Source organism: Gymnodraco acuticeps, unplaced genomic scaffold (genome assembly GCF_902827175.1).
Source record: "Gymnodraco acuticeps unplaced genomic scaffold, fGymAcu1.1, whole genome shotgun sequence".
Classification (NCBI taxonomy): Eukaryota; Metazoa; Chordata; class Actinopteri; order Perciformes; family Bathydraconidae; genus Gymnodraco; species Gymnodraco acuticeps.
In genome coordinates this window covers 1-23,680 of record NW_022991276.1, presented here as the reverse complement: position 1 = coordinate 23,680, position 23,680 = coordinate 1, and the positions used below count along the sequence as shown (strand labels likewise).

Here is a 23,680-nt window from a genome sequence, read left to right as displayed (position 1 = left end):
CTCCTCAAGCTGCTGGATGTTCTCTAAAACGCTGCCATGTCTCCTCAAGCTGCTGGATGTTCTCTAAACGCTGCCATGTCTCCTCAAGCTGCTGGAGTGTTCTCTAAACGCTGCCATGTCTCCTCAAGCTGCTGGATGTTCTCTAAACGCTGCCATGTCTCCTCAAGCTGCTGGATGTTCTCTAAACGCTGCCATGTCTCCTCAAGCTGCTGGATGTTCTCTAAACGCTGCCATGTCTCCTCAAGCTGCTGGATGTTCTCTAAACGCTGCCATGTCTCCTCAAGCTGCTGGATGTTCTCTAAACGCTGCCATGTGTCCTCAAGCTGCTGGATGTTCTCTAAACGCTGCCATGTCTCCTCAAGCTGCTGAGTGTTCTCTAAACGCTGCCATGTCTCCTCAAGCTGCTGGATGTTCTCTAAACGCTGCCATGTCTCCTCAAGCTGCTGGATGTTCTCTAAACGGCATGTCCTCAGCTGCTGGATGTCTAAACTGCCATGTCTCCTCAAGCTGCTGGATGTTCTCTAAACGCTGCCATGTCTCCTCAAGCTGCTGGATGTTCTCTAAACGCTGCCATGTCTCCTCAAGCTGCTGAGTGTTCTCTAAACGCTGCCATGTCTCCTCAAGCTGCTGGATGTTCTCTAAACGCTGCCATGTCTCCTCAAGCTGCTGGATGTTCTCTAAACGCTGCCATGTCTCCTCAAGCTGCTGGATGTTCTCTAAACGCTGCCATGTCTCCTCAAGCTGCTGGATGTTCTCTAAACGCTGCCATGTCTCCTCAAGCTGCTGGATGTTCTCTAAACGCTGCCATGTCTCCTCAAGCTGCTGAGTGTTCTCTAAACGCTGCCATGTCTCCTCAAGCTGCTGGATGTTCTCTAAACGCTGCCATGTCTCCTCAAGCTGCTGGATGTTCTCTAAACGCTGCCATGTCTCCTCAAGCTGCTGGATGTTCTCTAAACGCTGCCATGTCTCCTCAAGCTGCTGGATGTTCTCTAAACGCTGCCATGTCTCCTCAAGCTGCTGGATGTTCTCTAAACGCTGCCATGTCTCCTCAAGCTGCTGAGTGTTCTCTAAACGCTGCCATGTCTCCTCAAGCTGCTGAATGTTCTCTAAACGCTGCCATGTCTCCTCAAGCTGCTGAGTGTTCTCTAAACGCTGCATGTGGAACCTTTGGGTTTTTAAATCTGCATCCTTTCTGAAGCTGCAGCGTGTTTAACCTGTCGGTCTGCGTACATGCTGCCAGGCACTAAACAAGAAGCTGTGAGGTGTGTGTTCAGTGTATTTCCATCACTCATATTTGTTCATTTAATAGTAAAAATAATTTGTTACCAGCACTCTGATATGAAATGTAAACAATGAGAGTCCAAAAATGTAAAAACATGGTTTTGAAATCCAAAGCGCACGCACGCACGCACGCACGCACGCACGTACGCACGCACGCACGCACGTACGCACGCACGCACGCACACACACACACAGTGTTCAGAACAGCCATGTGACAGGGACCCACTGGGGGTTCTTGGAGACGGTCTGCAGCGCCGCCTTCACGCTGCGGTACGTCTCGTCCAGGTTGTCGTTCACGATGCTCAGGTCGAAGTAGTGCTCGAAGGCCGCCTGGAGCTTCAAGCTCTCATCACACGTCCTCTGCAGCTCCTCGTCCTGAAACACACACACATCTCTGGGTGTCAGCTGTAGTGTATAGGGGTGTAACGGTTCACAGAAGTCACGGTTCGGTTCAACAAGAAAAAGCAAAAAAAAGTCCCAAATGCATAATTCCAGGTTTGTTGTTATTTATGTTTGAACAGTAGCAAGTTTCAGTTTAAAAATAAAGAACTCTTTTTTGAATAATGAACTGTATTAAACAGTTAAAAACAAACCACACACTCAGATGGCCATATTATCTATAATGGCTGATGTCAAACAAAAAGGTTTCATCAAGCTGTAAAGCTAAAAAGAATGTCTTGAAAATGTGACATCATAAATAATAAGAAAGTGTTTCAAGTCGTTGAAAAACATATGCCAAAAGCTTCCGTTATTTCTTTTGGTCTCTCGGCTCTCGTGTCTCTTGTCTTCTTAAAAACAGCGGGGATCAGCTGCTGAACTGCTGCTGTCTTTTGGGCTCCGGTGATTGGCAAATCTGGGTGATGCCTTCTGATATGATGTAGCATGTTTGGCGTGTGTTACCATTAGCATACCGCACCACTGTAGAACAACGCAGACACACCGTCCTCGTCCGATCCACCACTCGTACACTCCATCGTTATTTAGTCCACAGGGAACCCGACATGTTCCCACACAGCTGATGTAAAAGAAGCAGGTGGTTCTAGCTCCTGTGTGTTATCTGAAATCGCCAAACTAACTTTTCTTCTTCTTGTATTTTGTTCGTTGTGTTTCTTCTTGTTCTTCATTTGTTGTTTAAGGGCGGCTGGCAAACAGCTTTTAGGCGCAATACCGCCCCCTGGATTATATAGAGTGTAGTGGATACTGCCCTGAATGAAATACTTTTTTCCCACTCATAAAAAAAGGGCGTATTCGTCGTGTGACTGCGTGTGCCGAACCGTGACGTCCGAACCGTGACGTTACGGGACGAATACGGATACCGTTACACCCCTAGTAGTGTAGTTATGACAAAGAAGATCTGAGGTCACAGGCTCCTCCGGCAGAGCAACACAATAACACAGATACAAGAGGGCGGAAGAGTCTACATGCAAGTCACTGGAATATTGATATAAGATGCAAACAGACGAGTGTTCATGGATGTTCTTCAGAGTTCAGGTTTCACAGTCTTATGGCCTGTGGGATGAAACTGTCTCTGAGTCTGGTGGTTTCAGTTGTAAGGCCCGGACACACCAATCTGACTCCAAAGAACTGACACAGACGGACCCGACTGCTGTGTCGCCTCACGTCTCTGCGTCTCGGCCGTGTGTCTGGAACACACCGCAAAGACTCCAGCCGACGGCCAAGAAGCACGAACTGCGCATGAGTGGCAATAACTCTCCTTACCAGCAGGCGGCGGTGGTGTGTATTCGTCATTCAAAAGAGGCAACCGGAAGACAAACTGCGTGATGACCGAGAGAAGAAGAACAGACTACGTGATATAAACAAACAACAAATAGCGTGCGTTCCATGTTCCCTCTCCAGCTCCCGAACCTGTCGAGAGCTGGAGTTCAATCAAATCTCACATCTGCCTTCTTAATAGTTTGTTTGGGTCCCTCACTGATTCGCTAGCTGAACAGCCAATCAGAGGGATTGCTTTGACCGACAGCCTTTGGCCGATTGCCCACCGATTCGACACGTAGAATCGGTGGGCACGGCCGAAAAGACACAACAGTGCGGGACACACCAATCTGAGTAGGGCGACAGGACGCTCATCGTCGGCCTGACATCCATCGACGGCCAAATCTGTTTATATGTTCATTTCATTCATTTCTTATTTGAAAAGATAAGGACAGATGCACCTCGCTTCATGCCCGTGGGGAAACTCAGCAGTTTACCAGCAACAGGGTGAGAGGGGAAAACAGTAGGGATGCACCGAATATTCGGCCACCGAAAATTATCGGCCGAAAATGGTTAAAAAGGCCCTTTCGGCTTTCGGCCGAAAGGGTTTTAGCACCGAAAAAATATCACCGAATGTCAGAACAGGCTTACGTTGGTAACCTAACGTGTTGTTGTGATGACGTAATAAAGACGCGGCGACCATGCTCGCAGCTGGCTCACAGGGGGGGGGGGGAACATTGACCCTTTTCTTATCAAGCTCCACATTTGTGGAATCAGCTTCCAGTTTGTGTTCGGGCGGCAGACACCCTATCCGTTTTTAAGAGTGCGCTTAAGACCTTCCTTTTTGATAAAGCTTATAGTTAGGGCTGATTAGATTCAGCCCCTAGTTTTGCTGATATAGGCTTAGTTTGTCGGGGGACATCTTCCTTCTTCCTTCTCTCTGTCTATACCTGTGTACACTCATGTTCCCATTAACCCAGCTTCCCCAAATGTCTTTCTTTTTGGTGTCTATATACGCCGGGATCCGGAGTCATGGATGATCCTGCGCTCCTCTGTCCTGGATCTTGAGTCGTGGCTGTGGTCCTGGATCATAGGTCCTGGATGGATATCCTCGTGGATTCATCTTCCTATTCTACACACATGCATTTCCAAACATTTGGACTACCTATGTTGCAAATGTATTATCTTTTCAATTTACACACGGCATCTATTGCACGTCTGTCCGTCCTGGGAGAGGGATCCCTCCTCTGTTGCTCTCCCTGAGGTTTCTCCCATGTTCCCTTTAAACTGTGGGTTTTCTTCGGAAGTTTTTCCTTGTACGATGTGAGGGTCTAAGGACAGAGGGTCTAAGGACAGAGGGTCTAAGGCCAGAGGGTCTAAGGACAGAGGGTGTCGTATTGTCATACTGATATTTTGTACAAACTGTAAAGTCCACTGAGACAAATGTAACATTTGTGATATTGGGCTATATAAATAAACATTGATTGATTGATTGATTGATTGATTGACCTTTGTCATCGAGATTACTGAGCCTTTAACAAATCGTATTAAATAATCTGATGACAGACTGTAAACAGAATAGCTGAAACTTTAACAAACTAAATAACTCAGTTTCCTCTAATCATTAACCCGTGTTTGTATCATGGAGTTAACTCCGTGTGTTGCTGCTAGCATACATAACACCTGACGTGGAAACGTTACTCGTGGATGGGGCTACAGAGCTGCTAGAAAGACGGTCGAACCCGGTACATTCCTCCGTCTGCATGCGGTGCACTTTTGCTAAATGTTTAGACACATTGCTCGTGCTTACATGCTAAACTCTTATTGCACTTATGGTAACAAGTATTCTCCACATCGAGACGGGTAAAGTGTAACCACACCTCGGAGCGCGTTCTCTCCGCCATCTCCGCAGTGTGCTCCGCTGCATGTAGCAGCTGCGTGTGTGTAAACTGCCCCGCCCCCTCGCACACAGACGGGAGAGAGATCTCGTCTGATCGAAAATACATCATAGACGCATTTGTTGTCTTTGCATATTAGAAACGAGTTGGCGACACTAAGACTGCGATATAATGTTTGTTAGCAATAATACATGACATATATAAATGTACTGTATGCATTCAAAAGTGCTGAATAAATGTTTTATGGACCCATAATAGTGATTATTATTTAAGTTAAGTTTTGCCATAATCATGTCTATTTCCATAATCAGGTAGCTGAACAACATTGGTCAAAAATGTATACATTATATATATATATTTATATTAATCATTTTCGGCCTTTCGGCATTCGGTTTTCGGCCAACTGTTTCCTATTTTCGGTATCGGTTTCGGCCAAGAATTTCCCATTCGGTGCACCCCTAGAAAACAGGACAGCAGACTCCTACAGCCCTACAGACTCATCCCTGCAACACTAAGCCAGCAGACTGTTCTGTACGGCAGGACTCAAACCAGCAGACTCAGAGACAGCACACCTGAGCTCTGTGAAGAACATCCAGAACATTCACCGTCTGTCATCGTGCTAATTATTGATCTATCACATTCCACTTGTATACAGACTGTTCTGGCACTATTTCTATTTTATTTGTATCTCAAAACATTCTCTTGTCATCTCCATATCTCCTCTGAAGCTGCTGAGCTCATGGTGAGAGAGAATCTTTAACGTCATGTTTCCATGATCTCCACGGCGTGTTCCTCACCGTCAGAGTCTTAGTCACCACCTCAGCCTCCACAGCTGATTGGTTCATCGCCTTCAGCACCTCGAAGTCTGGAGCCTGGAGGAACACCACGTAGGGGAGGAAGTCCGAGGTCCGGAGCACTTTGAGGGACTGACACACACACACACACACACACACACACACACACACACACACACACACACACACACACACACACACACACCACACACACACCACACACACACACACACACACACCACACACACACACACACACACACCACACACACACACACACACACACACATATTCCTTAGTTAAAAATGCTGAGTTTTAAGACTCATAATGCTGACTCATGTCTCACCTGTGGGTTAGCATCCAGCACACAGACTCATAATGCTGACTCATGTCTCACCTGTGGGTTAGCATCCAGCACACAGACTCATAATGCTGACTCATGTCTCACCTGTGGGTTAGCATCCAGCACACAGACTCATAATGCTGACTCATGTCTCACCTGTGGGTTAGCATCCAGCACACAGACTCATAATGCTGACTCATGTCTCACCTGTGGGTTAGCATCCAGCACACAGACTCATAATGCTGACTCATGTCTCACCTGTGGGTTAGCATCCAGCACACAGACTCATAATGCTGACTCATGTCTCACCTGTGGGTTAGCATCCAGCACACAGACTCATAATGCTGACTCATGTCTCACCTGTGGGTTAGCATCCAGCACACAGACCCTCCCGGCCTCCACCACCTCGTGAATGGACTCCATCTTGATGCCGTACAGGTTCCCGTCGTACTCTCCGTGCTCCAGGAAGCGCCCGCTCTTTATGTCGACCTCCATCTTGCTCCGGCTGGTGAACCCGAACATCCGGCTCTCCTTGTCCTCCTTCTTCGGCTTCCTGGAGGTGTCTGAAGAAAAAAACACAACACACACATTTCAAATATTTAAATATGTCAGAGTACGATGTGCACATTCTTTTTTTACATTCTTATTTATATCGGAATATTGTATTCTTTTTTTCTTAGATTGCACGCACGCACACACACACACACACACACACACACACACACACACACACAGTAAATGGTCCTACATGGGATGGTGGTGCCGAACAGCAGGGGGTCCCTCAGCAGCATCTTGTTCTTCAGCCTCCTCCTCCCAACGCCCTGCGCTCCAATCAGAACCAGCGTCTTCCTCTTGAAGGGCGGGACCTTCGCCACCTCCTCGTACAGCAAGATCTCATGTCTGTCAAACTCTGAGGGACACAGGGTCAAAGACCAAGAGCAGGTCAGAGTCATATTATTTTAATTAGGGCTGTCAGTCGATTCAAATAGTTAATAGCGATTAATCTGAACTGAAGTTCCCACTGTGGGTCAGAACAATGCGCTGTGATGTGCAGTCGACACGTTGGCCGCGATCCGAACGATATAACGCAGCCCCTCGTCCTCCTCAGTGTTAAGCTGTAGCCCCCCATTTAGCTATCGCTGTTGTCGTCCAGGCGTCTCCCCGGAAAACCTTCAAGCGTGGTCTGCTGCAAGCGAGCGGCAGGAGCGGGGCTGAGCATCAGCTGTGAGCTTGGCTCGCTGTTATATCTCTCGCATGTAAAAATAATTAGTGGCGTTAAAATAAATGTGCGTTAACAACCCGTTAACTTGACAGCTCTAGTTTTAATATAATAAAGCAGGTTTCACGGCCGCTGTTACCTGCGTTCTTGGTCGTCACGTACATCACCTTCTTCTTCTTCTTCCCTCCAACACCAGTACACAGATTACCTGTCTCTCTCACACACACACACACACACACACACACACACACACACACACACACACACACACACACACACACACACACACACACACACACACACACACACACACACACACACACACACACACAGATCAGGAATCAGGTTTATCACCAGGTAGGTTGCAGACTCAGAGACTCATCCCACAATAAGACGATTAAACTCCTGAACTCTGTGAAGAACATCCATAACATTCATCTGTTTGCATCTTGCTAATTATTGATCTATATCTCATTTACTTGTCGACTCTTCTTGCACTATTTATATTGTACATCTCAAAACATTCTCTTTTCTTGCACTCTTTTATCAGTTTCATGTCCTATATATATATTCATGTTGCTCTGTTGGAGGAGACTTCAGTTTCTCATCTCCATCTCTCCTCTGAAGCTGCTGCATGGCGAGAGACTCTGTATCACACATCACCAGCAGAGGGCAGCGTGACACAGAGAGACTGAGTCAACGGGCACAATACAGATAAGAGTCAGGATGTATACCTCGACCTGAGCTGACATCCTCGTGGATTCATCTTCTTATTACAGACTCATGCATTTCCTAACATTCGGTCTATATGCTGTCAAATGTATTATCTCTTGGATTTCCACACGGCATCTATTGCACGTCTGTCCGTCCTGGGAGAGGGATCCCTCCTCTGTTGCTCTCCCTGAGGTTTCTCCATGTTCCCTTTAAACTGGGGGTTTCTCTGGAAGTGTTTCCTTGTACGATGTGAGGGTCTAAGGACAGAGGGTCTAAGGACAGAGGATCTGAGGACAGAGGGTCTGAGGACAGAGGGTCTGAGGACAGAGGGTCTGAGGACAGAGGGTCTGAGGACAGAGGGTCTAAGGACAGAGGGTCTAAGGACAGAGGGTCTAAGGACAAGAGGGTCTGAGGACAGAGGGTCTGAGGACAGAGGGTCAAAGGACAGAGGGTCTGAGGACAGAGGGTCTGAGGACAGAGGGTCTGAGGACAGAGGGTCTAAGGACAGAGGCTCTAAGGACAGAGGGTCTGAGGACAGAGGGTCTGAGGACAGAGGGTCTGAGGACAGAGGGTCTAAGGACAGAGGGTCTAAGGACAGAGGGTCTAAGGACAGAGGGTCTGAGGACAGAGGGTCTGAGGACAGAGGGTCAAAGGACAGAGGGTCCTGAAGGAACAGAGGGTCTGAGGACAGAGGGTCTGAGGACAGAGGCTCTAAGGACAGAGGGTCTGAGGACAGAGGGTCTGAGGACAGAGGGTCTAAGGACAGAGGGTCTAAGGACAGAGGGTCTAAGGACAGAGGGTCTGAGGACAGAGGGTCTAAGGACAGAGGGTCTAAGGACAGAGGGTCTAAGGACAGAGGGTCTGAGGACAGAGGGTCTAAGGACAGAGGGTCTAAGGACAGAGGGTCTGAGGACAGAGGGCTCTAAGGACAGAGGGTCTAAGGACAGAGGCTCTAAGGACAGGGGGCTAAGGACAGAGGGTCAGAGGACAGAGGGTCTGAGGACAGAGGGTCTGAGGACAGAGGGTCTAAGGACAGAGGCTCTAAGGACAGAGGGTCTGAGGACAGAGGGTCTAAGGACAGAGGGTCTAAGGACAGAGGGTCTGAGGACAGAGGGTCTAAGGACAGAGGGTCTAAGGACAGAGGGTCTGAGGACAGAGGGTCTAAGGACAGAGGGTCTGAGGACAGAGGGTCTAAGGCCAGAGGGTCTGAGGACAGAGGGTCTGAGGACAGAGGGTCTGAGGACAGAGGGTCTAAGGACAGAGGGTCTAAGGGGACAGAGGGTCTGAGGACAGAGGGTCTAAGGACAGAGGGTCTGAGGACAGAGGGTCTGAGGACAGAGGGTCTGAGGACAGAGGGTCTAAGGACAGAGGGTCTGAGGGGACAGAGGGTCTGAGGACAGAGGGTCTAAGGACAGAGGGTCTGAGGACAGAGGGTCTGAGGACAGAGGGTCTGAGGACAGAGGGTCTAAGGACAGAGGGTCTGAGGACAGAGGGTCTGAGGACAGAGGGTCTAAGGACAGAGGGTCTAAGGACAGAGGGTCTGAGGACAGAGGGTCTGAGGACAGAGGGTCTAAGGACAGAGGGTCTGAGGACAGAGGGTCTGAGGACAGAGGGTCTAAGGACAGAGGGTCTGAGGACAGAGGGTCTGAGGACAGAGGGTCTAAGGACAGAGGGTCTGAGGACAGAGGGTCTGTGTTGTTGTATTTGCTGTAAAGAGTCTCTACTGTAGGATATTTTTATTTTATGTTCAGCACTTTGGCTCCACCAAACATCGTTTATAAATGTGCTATAAATAAAACTTGATTTGATTGGATTTGAACAATAATAAATCCTCTTCAGATTTCAGATTTATGGATTTATAATTGATGGATTGTTTTATCCTGAAGTATTATTCATTCATCCTCTGGGCTCAGTCACCTGCAGGCGGCAGCTCCACGTCTCTCTTCACAAACGCCTTCCTCTTCTCCTCCAGCATCTGACTGGGGATCAGTCCAGCACTGCCGCCTTCCACATGCAGCGCCTGCACACACACACACACACACACACACACACACACACACACACACACACACACACACACACACACACACACACACACACACACACACACACACACACACACACACACACACACACACACACACACACACACAGTTCCTCAGACAGAACGGAGATATGTGACAGCCTGATAGTCTCTGAGAGCAGAGACGTCTAACCGTGTGTTAATCAGTGTAGGAGCCACACTTAAGGTGTGTGTGTTTCTATATGATCAGGTGTTGTCTCCGTGTTATCGGTGGTGGGTATGCTCTGGAGTTAGTGGATGTTTAACCTGGCTCACCTGTGGGAGGAAAATCTCGGACTAGGTTAGTCGAAAAAGTCCGGACCTCCCTCTAAACATTATAACTTATTAACTTTCTTCGTGATTATACAATTCTAATGGGTTCTGAAGAAATCACTGGAGGCAGTCGGAGTTTGGTGCAATAGAACTTTTATTACGTCAACAGACATAAGCAGACCCCGGGATCTACTGTTGAACAAACGTTGTACTCGCACCTTTATAGCGAGCCTTCTTGTCCCTTATTGGTTGACCTTTGTGAAGGACCTCCCAGTTTCTTTGACCGCAACTCTTTCTGCAGGCGTTTGCATTTATACTTCCGTACACGTGCCCTGGAGGCGTTCCGTCACATTGACCGCTTCTTGACCTTCACCAAAGTTCACTATCAAGTGAGGGGAGTTTTACCACTGGCCTCTTTCCCAGTTGTCACCTCGCATCTCATTAGCCTCAGGCACTGTGAATAATAATGAACCTTAACCTACAAGTGGCCCCTTCGTTCAACCTGACACACATGTACACACTCAGAGCGAGAGAGTGGGACACATATACAGACATGTGCACTAGTATTAGCAGCAGAGTCCGATACTCTTCTCCACATGAAGTTACACACTCATTCAGATGGAAACACTGTTCTGACAGTGTACACACCCTGACATTACACTATTATTATACCAAGCATTATAGCACTACACTGTGAACACTCCTCATTCCCCATTATGTTCTAATAATGAGCATTTCTTCCAGAAAGGTTCTACTACACCTGCTCACTGTGGTTCTGAATGGAGAGGCCAAACCTTCTGCACATTTCAACTGGAATCCTGCAACAATCTTCCACTGAAATATCCTCAACCATCAGCGGCATCGTCATCTTAAGGTTATCAGCGCCTGGATAAATTGTATTATTGCTTGTTTTTATAAGCAATAAATGGTCAAACGAAGCAGAAGGAGTGGAGCGACGGTTTGATCGTGTCAAAGCGTTTATCTTCCCGTGTTTAACCCCTCGCGGACGCTTTGAATTGGACTGACTAAAGCAGCAACAATCAGTCATTACATTACATCACATGTAGCTGAGGCTTTTATCCAGAGCGACTTACAGTAAGTGCGTTCGACCAACAAGACACAACCTTGAAGAAAACAGAATCATAAAGTACATCAGGTTTCATAGAGCCAAACATTTCAAGTGCTACTCAACTGGCTTTAGATAAGCCAGTCCTTTATTAGTATAAAAGTGCTTTGTTAATAATTCTATCGCTGGAAGTGGAGTCGAAAGAGATGAGTTTTCAGTCTGGAAGGTGTGTAAGCTTTCTGCAGTCCTGATGTCAAAAACATAAACAATGAAAAAACATCCATCCCTCCCAAAACATATATGAGCAGTCCATTATTAGACAGGCACAACACATGGTGTCCGACCCCCCCCCACATTCTCCACCCAGACCTCCAGCTCCTCCCGTCTGGTAGAAGATTCAGTGAACCGCTATAAGCACTCTGTCCTTTAAGCTTCTCAACACATGTGATGTTATTGTATTAATCTGTGCCGTCCTGTTTTTCACTCTCACCCTGTTGCTGTTAAAATACTGCATTTCCCCACGGGGATTACTAAAGTTCCATCTTATCTCAATATACTTTTAAATGTTGGGCATGAGGGTTGTGCAACAGGTCTCCATGGTCAGTATGTGCGTCTGTGTTTGTTCAGACGGCGCATGAGGGATGATATGTGCATGTATTGTAATGTTTACTATGTTTGTATATGTACATGTATGCAGAACTGCAGGACGGAGTCCAGAACACATGTCCTTACGGGGACGATAAAGTATATCGTATCGTATAAAGATATATTGAACACAGATATGTCCTCTACTCTGAAGGGTTCCTGTGTTCTGATTGGATTTGATTCCACAGAGAATAATGATGAAAGGTCTCTCAGGCTGCAGACGCAGTGAGAGAGTTCGAGTGAAGCTGTGTTCCTGCTTAATGTTCAGGTTCTTAGCAGTTTGCTTATATGCATGTATTTGTGTGTAGATGATGCAACTGTACGCAGCTTTATCAATACTGATGGAGCCATATACAGACTTTTATTATTTAATAGTTATCCATTTATTGTTGTTTTTTGTTAATAGTAAATCTTCCCAGTGTAATTCAAGTTGATCAAATCCGTAGTTTCATGCTTTGGTTTTGAGAAGGCAGTGTTTGGGAGCTGGTGATTATACATGTGGGAGACAGGAGGAGGAGAGGGACCCGGGAGCTTTAGGGTTCTTACCATCGGGGAAGAACCAGGAGAGAACACAATAAACTAATGCACTTGTATATTCTGGCATCAAGATAGTAACATGTACTAAACCTGTTGGAGCTGTGCATTATTTAGTAGTTTAACTGTTGTGTTCTTGTTGTTTTTGTGTAAAGTAGATGTTCTATTATTTAGTGATCTTATTGTAGTGAGTTAAAGTAGCTTCTATGCTTGAAGGCATCTTAGAGCACCTGGTGTAATTGTATATATTGGAGCCAGAGCACTAGTCGCAGTATAGTTTCCTATCAGGGTGATTCAAGAGAGAGAGAAAGCCATAGGAAAGGCTTGAGGAGAGAACACCTGTTGTTCCTTTGTGATATTGGATCATGGAAATGAAATGCTCAGAGCTGACGATGGATCATTCTGCGTGAGGTTCTCTGACGGACGCCTCAGAGCCACTTTGTTTTCAGTTCTCTTTCTGTTTCATATGTTTCATGATTTGTACCGCTCCAAATACTATGTGTAACTATGGTCATGTTGAAAGCTGTTGAACTGAATGGAGCGTCTCCCACCTGCCACCAGTTGACGTCGTCCTGGTTGACGATCTGCAGGATGTCTCCGCTCTCGAACCGCAGGCCGGCCTCCTTGCAGGGGATCAGGTTATCATGGGCGGGGTCGTAGTCGTAGTGACACTTGAAGAACACCTGCAGAAACACACCTGCACGCTCAACTCTGCTCGCTCTACAGTGGGTGGTGTTTATGGAATAGTGCAACACCCGGATGTCAGGAAGAACAGTTCATTTACACTTTGGTAAAGGTGTAAATCGACTCCACTTCGAGCGATAGAATTACTAACAAATGTTTACATGCATGCACACAAATACTGGTTAAACGCCACTCCCCTTCAGACCAAACCCAACTATCCATTCACCACCACCAGGGTCAAGCTAAGCCCCTCCCCTTCAGACCAAACCCAACTATCCATTCACCACCACCAGGGTCAAGCTAAGCCCCTCCCCTTCAGACCGACCCCAACTATCCATTCACCACCACCAGGGTCAAGCTAAGCCACTCCCCTTCAGACCGAACCCAACCATCCATTCACCACCACCAGGGTCAAGATAAGCCCCTCCCCTTCAGACCGACCCCAACTATCCATTCACCACCACCAGGGTCAAGCTAAGCCACTCCCCTTCAGACCGAACCCAACCATCCATTCACCACCACCAGGGTCAAGCTAAGCCCCTCCCTTTCAGACCGAACCCAACCATCCATTCACCACCACCAGGGTCAAGCTAAGCCCCTCCCCTTCAGACCAAACCCAACTATCCATTCACCACCACCAGGGTCAAGCTAAGCCCCTCCCCTTCAGACCGACCCCAACTATCCATTCACCACCACCAGAGTCAAAGTAAGCCCCTCCCCTTCAGACCGACCCCAACTATCCATTCACCACCACCAGGGTCAAGCTAAGCCCCTCCCCTTCAGACCGACCCCAACTATCCATTCACCACCACCAAGGTCAAAGTAAGCCCCTCCCCTTCAGACCGACCCCAACTATCCATTCACCACCACCAGGGTCAAGCTAAGCCCCTCCCCTTCAGACCGACCCCAACTATCCATTCACCACCACCAGGGTCAAGCTAAGCCCCTCCCCTTCAGACCGACCCCAACTATCCATTCACCACCACCAGGGTCAAGCTAAGCCCCTCCCCTTCAGACTGACCCCAACTATCCATTCACCACCACCAGGGTCAAGCTAAGCCCCTCCCCTTCAGACCGACCCCAACTATCCATTCACCACCACCAGAGTCAAAGTAAGCCCCTCCCCCTTCAGACCGACCCCAACTATCCATTCACCACCACCAGGGTCAAGCTAAGCCACTCCCCTTCAGACCAAACCCAACTATCCATTCACCACCACCAGGGCCAAGCTAAGCCCCTCCCCTTCAGACCCGACCCCCAACTATCCATTCACCACCACCAGGGTCAAGCTAAGCCCCTCCCCTTCAGACTGACCCCACATATCCATTCACCACCACCAGGGTCAAGCTAAGCCCCTCCCCTTCAGACCGACCCCAACTATCCATTCACCACCACCAGGGTCAAGCTAAGCCACTCCCCTTCAGACCGAACCCAACCATCCATTCACCACCACCAGGGTCAAGTTAAGCCCCTCCCTTTCAGACCGAACCCAACCATCCATTCACCACCACCAGGGTCAAGCTAAGCCACTCCCCTTCAGACCAAACCCAACTATCCATTCACCACCACCAGGGTCAAGCTAAGCCCCTCCCCTTCAGACCGACCCCAACTATCCATTCACCACCACCAGGGTCAAGCTAAGCCCCTTCCCTTCAGACTGACCCCAACTATCCATTCACCACAACCAGGGTCAAGCTAAGCCACTCCCCTTCAGACCGAACCCAACCATCCATTCACCACCACCAGGGTCAAGCTAAGCCGCTCCCCTTCAGACCGAACCCAACCATCCATTCACCACCACCAGGGTCAAGCTAAGCCACTCCCCTTCAGACCGAACCCAACCATCCATTCACCACCACCAGGGTCAAGCTAAGCCACTCCCCTTCAGACCAAACCCAACCATCCATTCACCACAACCAGGGTCAAGCTAAGCCACTCCCCTTCAGACCGAACCCAACCATCCATTCACCACCACCAGGGTCAAGCTAAGCCGCTCCCCTTCAGACCGAACCCAACCATCCATTCACCACCACCAGGGTCAAGCTAAGCCGCTCCCCTTCAGACCGAACCCAACCATCCATTCACCACCACCAGGGTCAAGCTAAACCACTCCCCTTCAGACCGAACCCAACCATCCATTCACCACCACCAGGGTCAAGCTAAGCCCCTCCCTTTCAGACCGAACCCAACCATCCATTCACCACCACCAGGGTCAAGCTAAGCCCCTCCCCTTCAGACCAAACCCCAACTATCCATTCACCACCACCAGGGTCAAGCTAAGCCCCTCCCCTTCAGACCGACCCCAACTATCCATTCACCACCACCAGAGTCAAAGTAAGCCCCTCCCCTTCAGACCGACCCCAACTATCCATTCACCACCACCAGGGTCAAGCTAAGCCACTCCCCTTCAGACCAAACCCAACTATCCATTCACCACCACCAGGGTCAAGCTAAGCCCCTCCCCTTCAGACCGACCCCAACTATCCATTCACCACCACCAAGGTCAAAGTAAGCCCCTCCCCTTCAGACCGACCCCAACTATCCATTCACCACCACCAGGGTCAAGCTAAGCCCCTCCCCTTCAGACCGACCCCAACTATCCATTCACCACCACCAGGGTCAAGCTAAGCCCCTCCCCTTCAGACCGACCCCAACTATCCATTCACCACCACCAGGGTCAAGCTAAGCCCCTCCCCTTCAGACTGACCCCAACTATCCATTCACCACCACCAGGGTCAAGCTAAGCCCCTCCCCTTCAGACCGACCCCAACTATCCATTCACCACCACCAGAGTCAAAGTAAGCCCCTCCCCTTCAGACCGACCCCAACTATCCATTCACCACCACCAGGGTCAAGCTAAGCCACTCCCCTTCAGACCAAACCCAACTATCCATTCACCACCACCAGGGTCAAGCTAAGCCCCTCCCCTTCAGACCGACCCCAACTATCCATTCACCACCACCAGGGTCAAGCTAAGCCCCTCCCCTTCAGACTGACCCCAACTATCCATTCACCACCACCAGGGTCAAGCTAAGCCCCTCCCCTTCAGACCGACCCCAACTATCCATTCACCACCACCAGGGTCAAGCTAAGCCACTCCCCTTCAGACCGAACCCAACCATCCATTCACCACCACCAGGGTCAAGTTAAGCCCCTCCCTTTCAGACCGAACCCAACCATCCATTCACCACCACCAGGGTCAAGCTAAGCCACTCCCCTTCAGACCAAACCCAACTATCCATTCACCACCACCAGGGTCAAGCTAAGCCCCTCCCCTTCAGACCGACCCCAACTATCCATTCACCACCACCAGGGTCAAGCTAAGCCCCTTCCCTTCAGACTGACCCCAACTATCCATTCACCACAACCAGGGTCAAGCTAAGCCACTCCCCTTCAGACCGAACCCAACCATCCATTCACCACCACCAGGGTCAAGCTAAGCCGCTCCCCTTCAGACCGAACCCAACCATCCATTCACCACCACCAGGGTCAAGCTAAGCCACTCCCCTTCAGACCAAACCCAACCATCCATTCACCACAACCAGGGTCAAGCTAAGCCACTCCCCTTCAGACCGAACCCAACCATCCATTCACCACCACCAGGGTCAAGCTAAGCCCCTCCCCTTCAGACCGAACCCAACCATCCATTCACCACCACCAGGGTCAAGCTAAGCCGCTCCCCTTCAGACCGAACCCAACCATCCATTCACCACCACCAGGGTCAAGCTAAGCCGCTCCCCTTCAGACCGAACCCAACCATCCATTCACCACCACCAGGGTCAAGCTAAGCCACTCCCCTTCAGACCAAACCCAACTATCCATTCACCACCACCAGTGTCAAGCTAAGCCCCTCCCCTTCAGACCGACCCCAACTATCCATTCACCACCACCAGGGTCAAAGTAAGCCCCTCCCCTTCAGACCGACCCCAACTATCCATTCACCACCAGCAGGGTCAAGCTAAGCCACTCCCCTTCAGACCAAACCCAACTATCCATTCACCACCACCAGGGTCAAGCTAAGCCCCTCCCCTTCAGACCGACCCCAACCATCCATTCACCACCACCAGGGTCAAGCTAAGCCCCTCCCCTTCAGACCGACCCCAACTATCCATTCACCACCACCAGGGTCAAAGTAAGCCCCTCCCCTTCAGACCAAACCCAACTATCCATTCACCACCACCAGGGTCAAGCTAAGCCCCTCCCCTTCAGACCGACCCCAACTATCCATTCACCACCACCAGGGTCAAGCTAAGCCCCTCCCCTTCAGACCGACCCCAACTATCCATTCACCACCACCAGGGTCAAGCTAAGCCCCTCCCCTTCAGACCGAACCCAACCATCCATTCACCACCACCAGGGTCAAGCTAAGCCCCTCCCCTTCCGACCAAACCCAACTATCCATTCACCACCACCAGGGTCAAGCTAAGCCCCTCCCCTTCAGACCGACCCCAACTATCCATTCACCACCACCAGGGTCAAGCTAAGCCCCTCCCCTTCAGACCGAACCCAACTATCCATTCACCACCACCAGGGTCAAGATAAGCCACTCCCCTTCAGACCGACCCCAACTATCCATTCACCACCACCAGGGTCAAGCTAAGCCACTCCCGTTCAGACCGACCCCAACTATCCATTCACCACCACCAGGGTCAAGCTAAGCCACTCCCCTTCAGACCGAACCCAACTATCCATTCACCACCACCAGGGTCAAGCTAAGCCCGTCCCCTTCAGACCGACCCCAACTATCCATTCACCACCACCAGGGTCAAGCTAAGCCACTCCCCTTCAGACCGAACCCAACTATCCATTCACCACCACCAGGGTCAAGCTAAGCCACTCCCCTTCAGACCGAACCCAACTATCCATTCACCACCACCAGGGTCAAGCTAAGCCACTCCCCTTCAGACTGACCCCAACTATCCATTCACCACCACCAGGGTCAAGATAAGCCACTCCCCTTCAGACCGACCCCAACTATCCATTCACCACCACCAGGGTCAAGCTAAGCCACTCCCGTTCAGACCGACCCCAACTATCCATTCACCACCACCAGGGTCAAGCTAAGCCACTCCCCTTCAGACCGAACCCAACTATCCATTCACCACCACCAGGGTCAAGCTAAGCCGCTCCCCTTCAGACCGACCCCAACTATCCATTCACCACCACCAGGGTCAAGCTAAGCCGCTCCCCTTCAGACCGACCCCAACTATCCATTCACCACCACCCCGGGGGGGGATCGGTTCTCCCCTCCCGAATGATACTCCTACACAGCGGGGCCTAATCGCCAAAACTCCATTACATTCATTTGTGTATTCTTGGAAATAAATATGTATTCTTACATCAACACCGTCTCTCCAGATTGAAATGGAATCGTTATCGAAATCTCAATATGGACTATTGCTATCTATCTAAATTGAAGTAAGCACAATAATTGTAAGAGGTCAAATATGTGAAGTATTGTGTATCGTGGAGCGGCAGAGATTATTCTACAGACGTCCTAAATGATACTTGTTTGGTTCAGATCTTCTTTAAAACTAAACCACACCATGATCACTTTGATATGTTTTCCAACAATAATGAGAATTAGAAAGATAATGTATTTTAATATCGTGATTGCAATATCACTCAGAATAATTGCAGTTATTTATCCCACTAATGTCTCTGACAGTATGTCCTCTTGATGTGTCCTCACCTTCCTGGGTGGGATGGCTTCGTGGTAGCTGGGCAGGATCTTCAGAACCACAGACCCACTGGTGGCCTGGAGCTCCTCCTGCAGAACCCTGGCGTCCTGACCCACCTCCCGCCCGTTCACCTGCACACATTACATTACATTACATTACATTGCATTTAGCTGACGCTTTTATCCAAAGCGACTTACAATAAGTACATTCGACCAGGAAGACACAACCTTGAAGAAAACAGAATCATATAAGTATATCAGGTTTCATAGAGCCAAACATTTCAAGTGCTACTCAACTGGCTTTAGGTAATCCAGTCCTTTATTAGTATAAAAGTGCTTCGTTAATCGTTCTAACGCTCGAAGTGGAGTCGAAAGAGATGAGTTTTCAGTTTGCGCCGGAAGATGCGCAAGCTATCTGCCGTCCTGATGTCAATGGGGAGCTCATTCCACCATCTTGGAGCCAGGATAGCAAACCCACGTGTTTTCGCCGATGGGAACTTGGGTCCCCCTCGCAGCGAGGGCGCAACGAGTCGTTTGGCTGATGCAGAGCGGAGTGCACGCGCTGGGGTGTACGGTTTAACCATGTCCTGGATGTAGGAAGGGCCAGATCCATTCGCAGCATGGTAAGCAAGTACCAGTGTCTTGAAGTGGATTCTAGCAGTTACCGGAAGCCAGTGAAGGGAGCGGAGGAGCGGAGTGGTGTGGGAGAATTTAGGAAGGTTGAAAACCAGACGAGCCGCTGCATTCTGGGTGAGCTGCAGAGGTCGGATGGCACATGCAGGTAGACCAGCCAGGAGGGAGTTGCAGTAGTCTAGGCGTGAGATGACGAGAGCCTGGACCAGAACCTGAGTCGCTTTCTGAGTCAGCTGGGGACGTATCTTCCACACACAACGGATAACACGTCAGTAACTGTAAGCAGGCACCTGTAGGGGAACGGGATAGGTGACCACATCGGGAAAATAATATATGTGCAATACATTATAATTTAAAAGAGCTGGAGCAGTGCAGTTTTTAAAGAGGTAGCATTGAGCAGAAATGTGCAGAAAACATACAGAAAGTTGTCCAAGTTTCAGATGAGAGTATGTGTGTTGAAGTAATGCATCAATAACAACAAGATATAGGTAACCAAGGAGTTCACAAAAATAACCATACCATGGGCCCGAAACATTAAAACAGAGGACCCAGGACAGAGCCCTGAGGTACGCCACTGCTAACGTTTAATTAAAATGTATCCTACAGATAAATGAGTGGTTTGGATCTACTCATTTTCCGTATTAAGAAAGTCAATGGGTCCTTTTTCCCCAAAAATCTAACTGCTCATTGGCTTGAGTTGGGGACAGTTAGTTATTAAAGAGAGATCAAAACTTCAGTCAAGTCAACAACAACTGGGATTCAAAGTACTCCCAACACAACAAAACAGTCCACAGATATAACAATACTGTGATCCAAAGATATTAAAATAGAGGACCAAGAACAGAGCCTTGGGGTACACCACTACTAACTTGTTGAGAGACACTTAACAATTCTTGAGGGATCTCAACTTCAGTCAAGTCAAGGAACCAATGAGATTCAAGGTACTCCCAGCACTATGAATCAAAAGGATGTCATACCAAGCTAGCAGTCTACCTTACCTCGTTGAGGAAGGGGAACATGATGAGTAGCCTATCAGTTCACAAATATAACAACACTGTGAGCCAAAGATATTAAAATAGAGGACCCAGGACAGAGCCCTGAGGTACTCCACTGCTAACGTTTAATTTAAATTGAGCATACAGATAAATGAGCGGTATGGATCTACTCATTTTCCGAATGAAGAGACAGTTAGCTAGTATAGAGGGATCAAAACTTCAGTCAAGTCAAGGATTTAAGGTACTACAAATACAACAATACCGTGAGCCAAAGACATTCAAATAGAGGACCAAGAACTGAGCCTTGGGGGACTCCACTACTAACTTGTTAACCTGTTCCACCCTGAGCCTGTTTTTCAGGTCTCAGGCTCGAAAATGACATTCCCAGAACAAATGACCATATCTTCCCTTCTAAAAGGGTTAAATTAATAATCTTTTTTCTCAAAGTAATGATAAACCTGTGAGTTGGATGTAGAAAAGTCAGAATCAATATAGATGTTTTTTATTTTAAAGAAAATTCAGATTGAACACAGTAAAAAACTGTAAATTATAGTGTCCGTTCAAAAATTATTTTTTACTTATAGTGAAAACTAACCTTGGATGATGGGTTAGTAGACTAAAAGCTTTAGGAATCCAAAGTACAACATATAATAATTACCCTGTATCAAGATTGATGCAAAACAAGTGACCTTTGACCTTTTTAGACAGATTTAGCAAATAAAAAACACCTCTGGGGCCATTTGGGTGGATTTTCCATATCTCTGGCCCCCCTAGGTCGATTTTGATGAATGAAATCTCTTTATAACCGCTAGAGCCAATGGAATCAAGGGGAAGTTCTACACACACCAACACGTTAACAAATAAGGAGTGAGAGTGACGCATAGCCAAAACCGGAAGCTGCATACACTGTTGGCTACCATTAGCAGCTAACTTTTTTGCTCCGATTTTTATATACAAATTGAATTATGGATTATAAATCATTTTTACAAAGCGACAGACACATTATCAACCTATGGATCAACCGATTCAGCCACGTTTTTTCTCGTTTTAATGCCATTGAACACGTCTTTTGATCAGATTGACGCTACGGTGAGACGATCTCCCGTAAAACCTCCGTAAAGGTACGTGTTGTGATGTCTGTGTTTGCTTCCCCTGTCGCGAGTTCGGATCGCTTAGTGATGATACTCTACTTAAATAATCTGTGGAGTCTCAGCTTTAATCGGATATATTGTATGTGCAGTTTCGATGAGTAAGAAGGGTATCTTTATCTTGAGTTCTGTGCGTTCTTGAGTTAGATAGTTCATTTTAGTCTAAGTTATCTCCGTGGGTCTCAAACGTATTTGATCGTAAACGCATATTTCCAAGGCACTCCTTTATAGTTATTAGGATAAATACAAACAGGTTTGAAATCATTCCAATGTATACTATAGGACAGTAATCAAAAATATCGTTTAAAGATGGAGAGATACAAAAATATGCATAAATAAATAAATGTTAACTGGTCAAATAAGATATGAATGAACAACGAAAATAAAATAAGTTACATTTATTTGTTATTGGCTATGGTAGGTTATTGGTTATGTTCACATACTTATTTGATTATTAAAATGTAAACCGATCTTTTTCCTATGAGTGTTTAGAGTTGTACCCCTAGATCAGGTCTCTAGTAATTGTGTGCTCAAAGTGCACCAGATTGAAGCATTTTACTTTCAAATGTTCAAAAACAAATCTTCCCGGGGGAGCATACCCCGGACCCCCCTAGAGGATGAGACGTCCACCCCCCAATTCAAACATGTTCATATAATACTGAATACATTTCAAGCCATTTTGACGTATATTACATATCAATAAGTTTCTGTTTTTGTAGTGTATTTGTCTTTTGTAGAGATTTTTCATTTATTCTTTATAAAATCTCGTCTAGGGCAGCAAATAATCTAGAACCGGCCCTGGTGCTAGGCCTCGAGAGCCTTTCTTGTGCTGACACATGGAAACAAAATGGCAGGGCGCACTTCGCACGTGCACACACAAAAAAATTCCACGCGCTCCGCGCTCACATTATGCTGGGCCCACGTGCCTTAGCACCGCTGCTATGACTCCATCCTAGGGGAAACACTGAACAACAACAACAACACACAACAAAGCAGTTCACAGATTTACAATACTGCCCAAAGATATTAAAATAGAGGACCAAATACTGAGCCTTGGGGGACTCCACTACTAACCTAAATCCCTGTTAACTTAATCTAAGAGACAATTAACAATTCTGGACTTAAAGCTACTCCCACTACCATACATCTTAATAAGGAGACCCAGAGAACAGACTACCTCTTTGATGACGTCTCCAACGTGCAGCAGTCCTTGCTGGTCGATCATTCCTCCATGAAGGATACGAGCTATAGTCAGCTCTCCCCCCTCCACTTTGAACGTCACTCCCTGAAACACAAATTGATTTAATCTGATACAAACTGCTTAAATCACAACTTTCAGGATCAAGGACGGGGCTCAGATTTTATTTGTGAAATGCTTTTATAGCAGACATCGGATCAGAAAGTGTCTCAGCGGGGATTAGATCTGTGATGTTTCCTACCAGGTGTTCTCCGGCCACTTTGCGTATTCCCACCATGCGGATGGCGTCCGGTGGGGGGTGCCGGTTGTTTGTTGGGCCTTCATTATCATCTTCATCATCATCCCTGTCTTCTTCATGGTCCACAAAGTCACATGGGCTGGGGGGGGGGCTGTCGCAGGCCTGAGCCGCCACCGAGTCGTGAGTCTCCAGCAGAGACTGAAGGAGAAAATGGAGGAAATTCAACATATTTGATTTTCCTACAGTACAAAACGGGCAGTTGCACGGTACAATAACATTCTTATGTTTCAGATCACCACACCTAAATACTAAGAAACTATACAAACAAACACATAAGATAAAAACTACCATATGAACATTCTAAAATATAAGCTGACATCCATTAAAAAGTTCCTGTCTCAGAATTATATCAGATTTTACACTGTGTTTTGATGGGAAGCTTATGAGCTAGAGCGGTGTGTTACATGGGAGTGAGGATGTGTGTGTGTTACCTGGAAGTGAGGCTGTGTGTGTGTGTGTGTGTGTGTTACCTGGAAGTGAGGCTGTGTGAGGATGTGTGTGAG

The 23,680-nt window shown here is 47.9% G+C and overlaps 1 protein-coding gene across 2 annotated transcripts; it reads right to left on the bottom strand.

Annotated features, from left to right (window-relative positions):
* Positions 1-1,263: 1,263 nt before the first annotated feature.
* LOC117562073 (MAGUK p55 subfamily member 2-like) lies at positions 1,264-23,670 on the bottom strand. Of its 2 annotated transcripts, XM_034239852.1 has the most exons (12): positions 23,648-23,670; positions 23,121-23,315; positions 22,859-22,966; positions 18,918-19,037; positions 13,093-13,224; positions 9,879-9,981; positions 7,387-7,455; positions 6,777-6,938; positions 6,389-6,591; positions 5,690-5,818; positions 1,446-1,656; positions 1,264-1,409 (listed from the first exon to the last, which is right to left on the bottom strand). In XM_034239852.1, exons 2-11 carry the CDS (start codon positions 23,154-23,156, stop codon positions 1,480-1,482), a joined length of 1,239 nt encoding a protein of 412 aa, XP_034095743.1. In that variant the 5' UTR covers positions 23,157-23,315; positions 23,648-23,670; the 3' UTR covers positions 1,264-1,409; positions 1,446-1,479. The 2 variants fall into 2 exon arrangements, with proteins under 2 accessions (XP_034095743.1, XP_034095742.1); XM_034239851.1 differs by having other exon boundaries at positions 1,264-1,656.
* Between the last annotated feature and the right edge of the window lie 10 nt (positions 23,671-23,680).

What these genes read in the sequence shown, in the direction of transcription:
- LOC117562073 (XM_034239851.1), bottom strand. Translation starts at nt 23,156, where the DNA reads ATGGTGGGAATACGCAAAGTGGCCGGAGAACACCTG. An exon ending in ACGACGTCAACTGGTGGCAG is followed by an intron (nt 9,982 to 13,092) that starts GTGGGAGACGCT and finishes GTGTGTGTGCAG; the next exon opens with GCGCTGCATGTGGAAGGCGG. An exon ending in GTTCGGCACCACCATCCCAT is followed by an intron (nt 6,592 to 6,776) that starts GTAGGACCATTT and finishes TTTTTTCTTCAG; the next exon opens with ACACCTCCAGGAAGCCGAAG.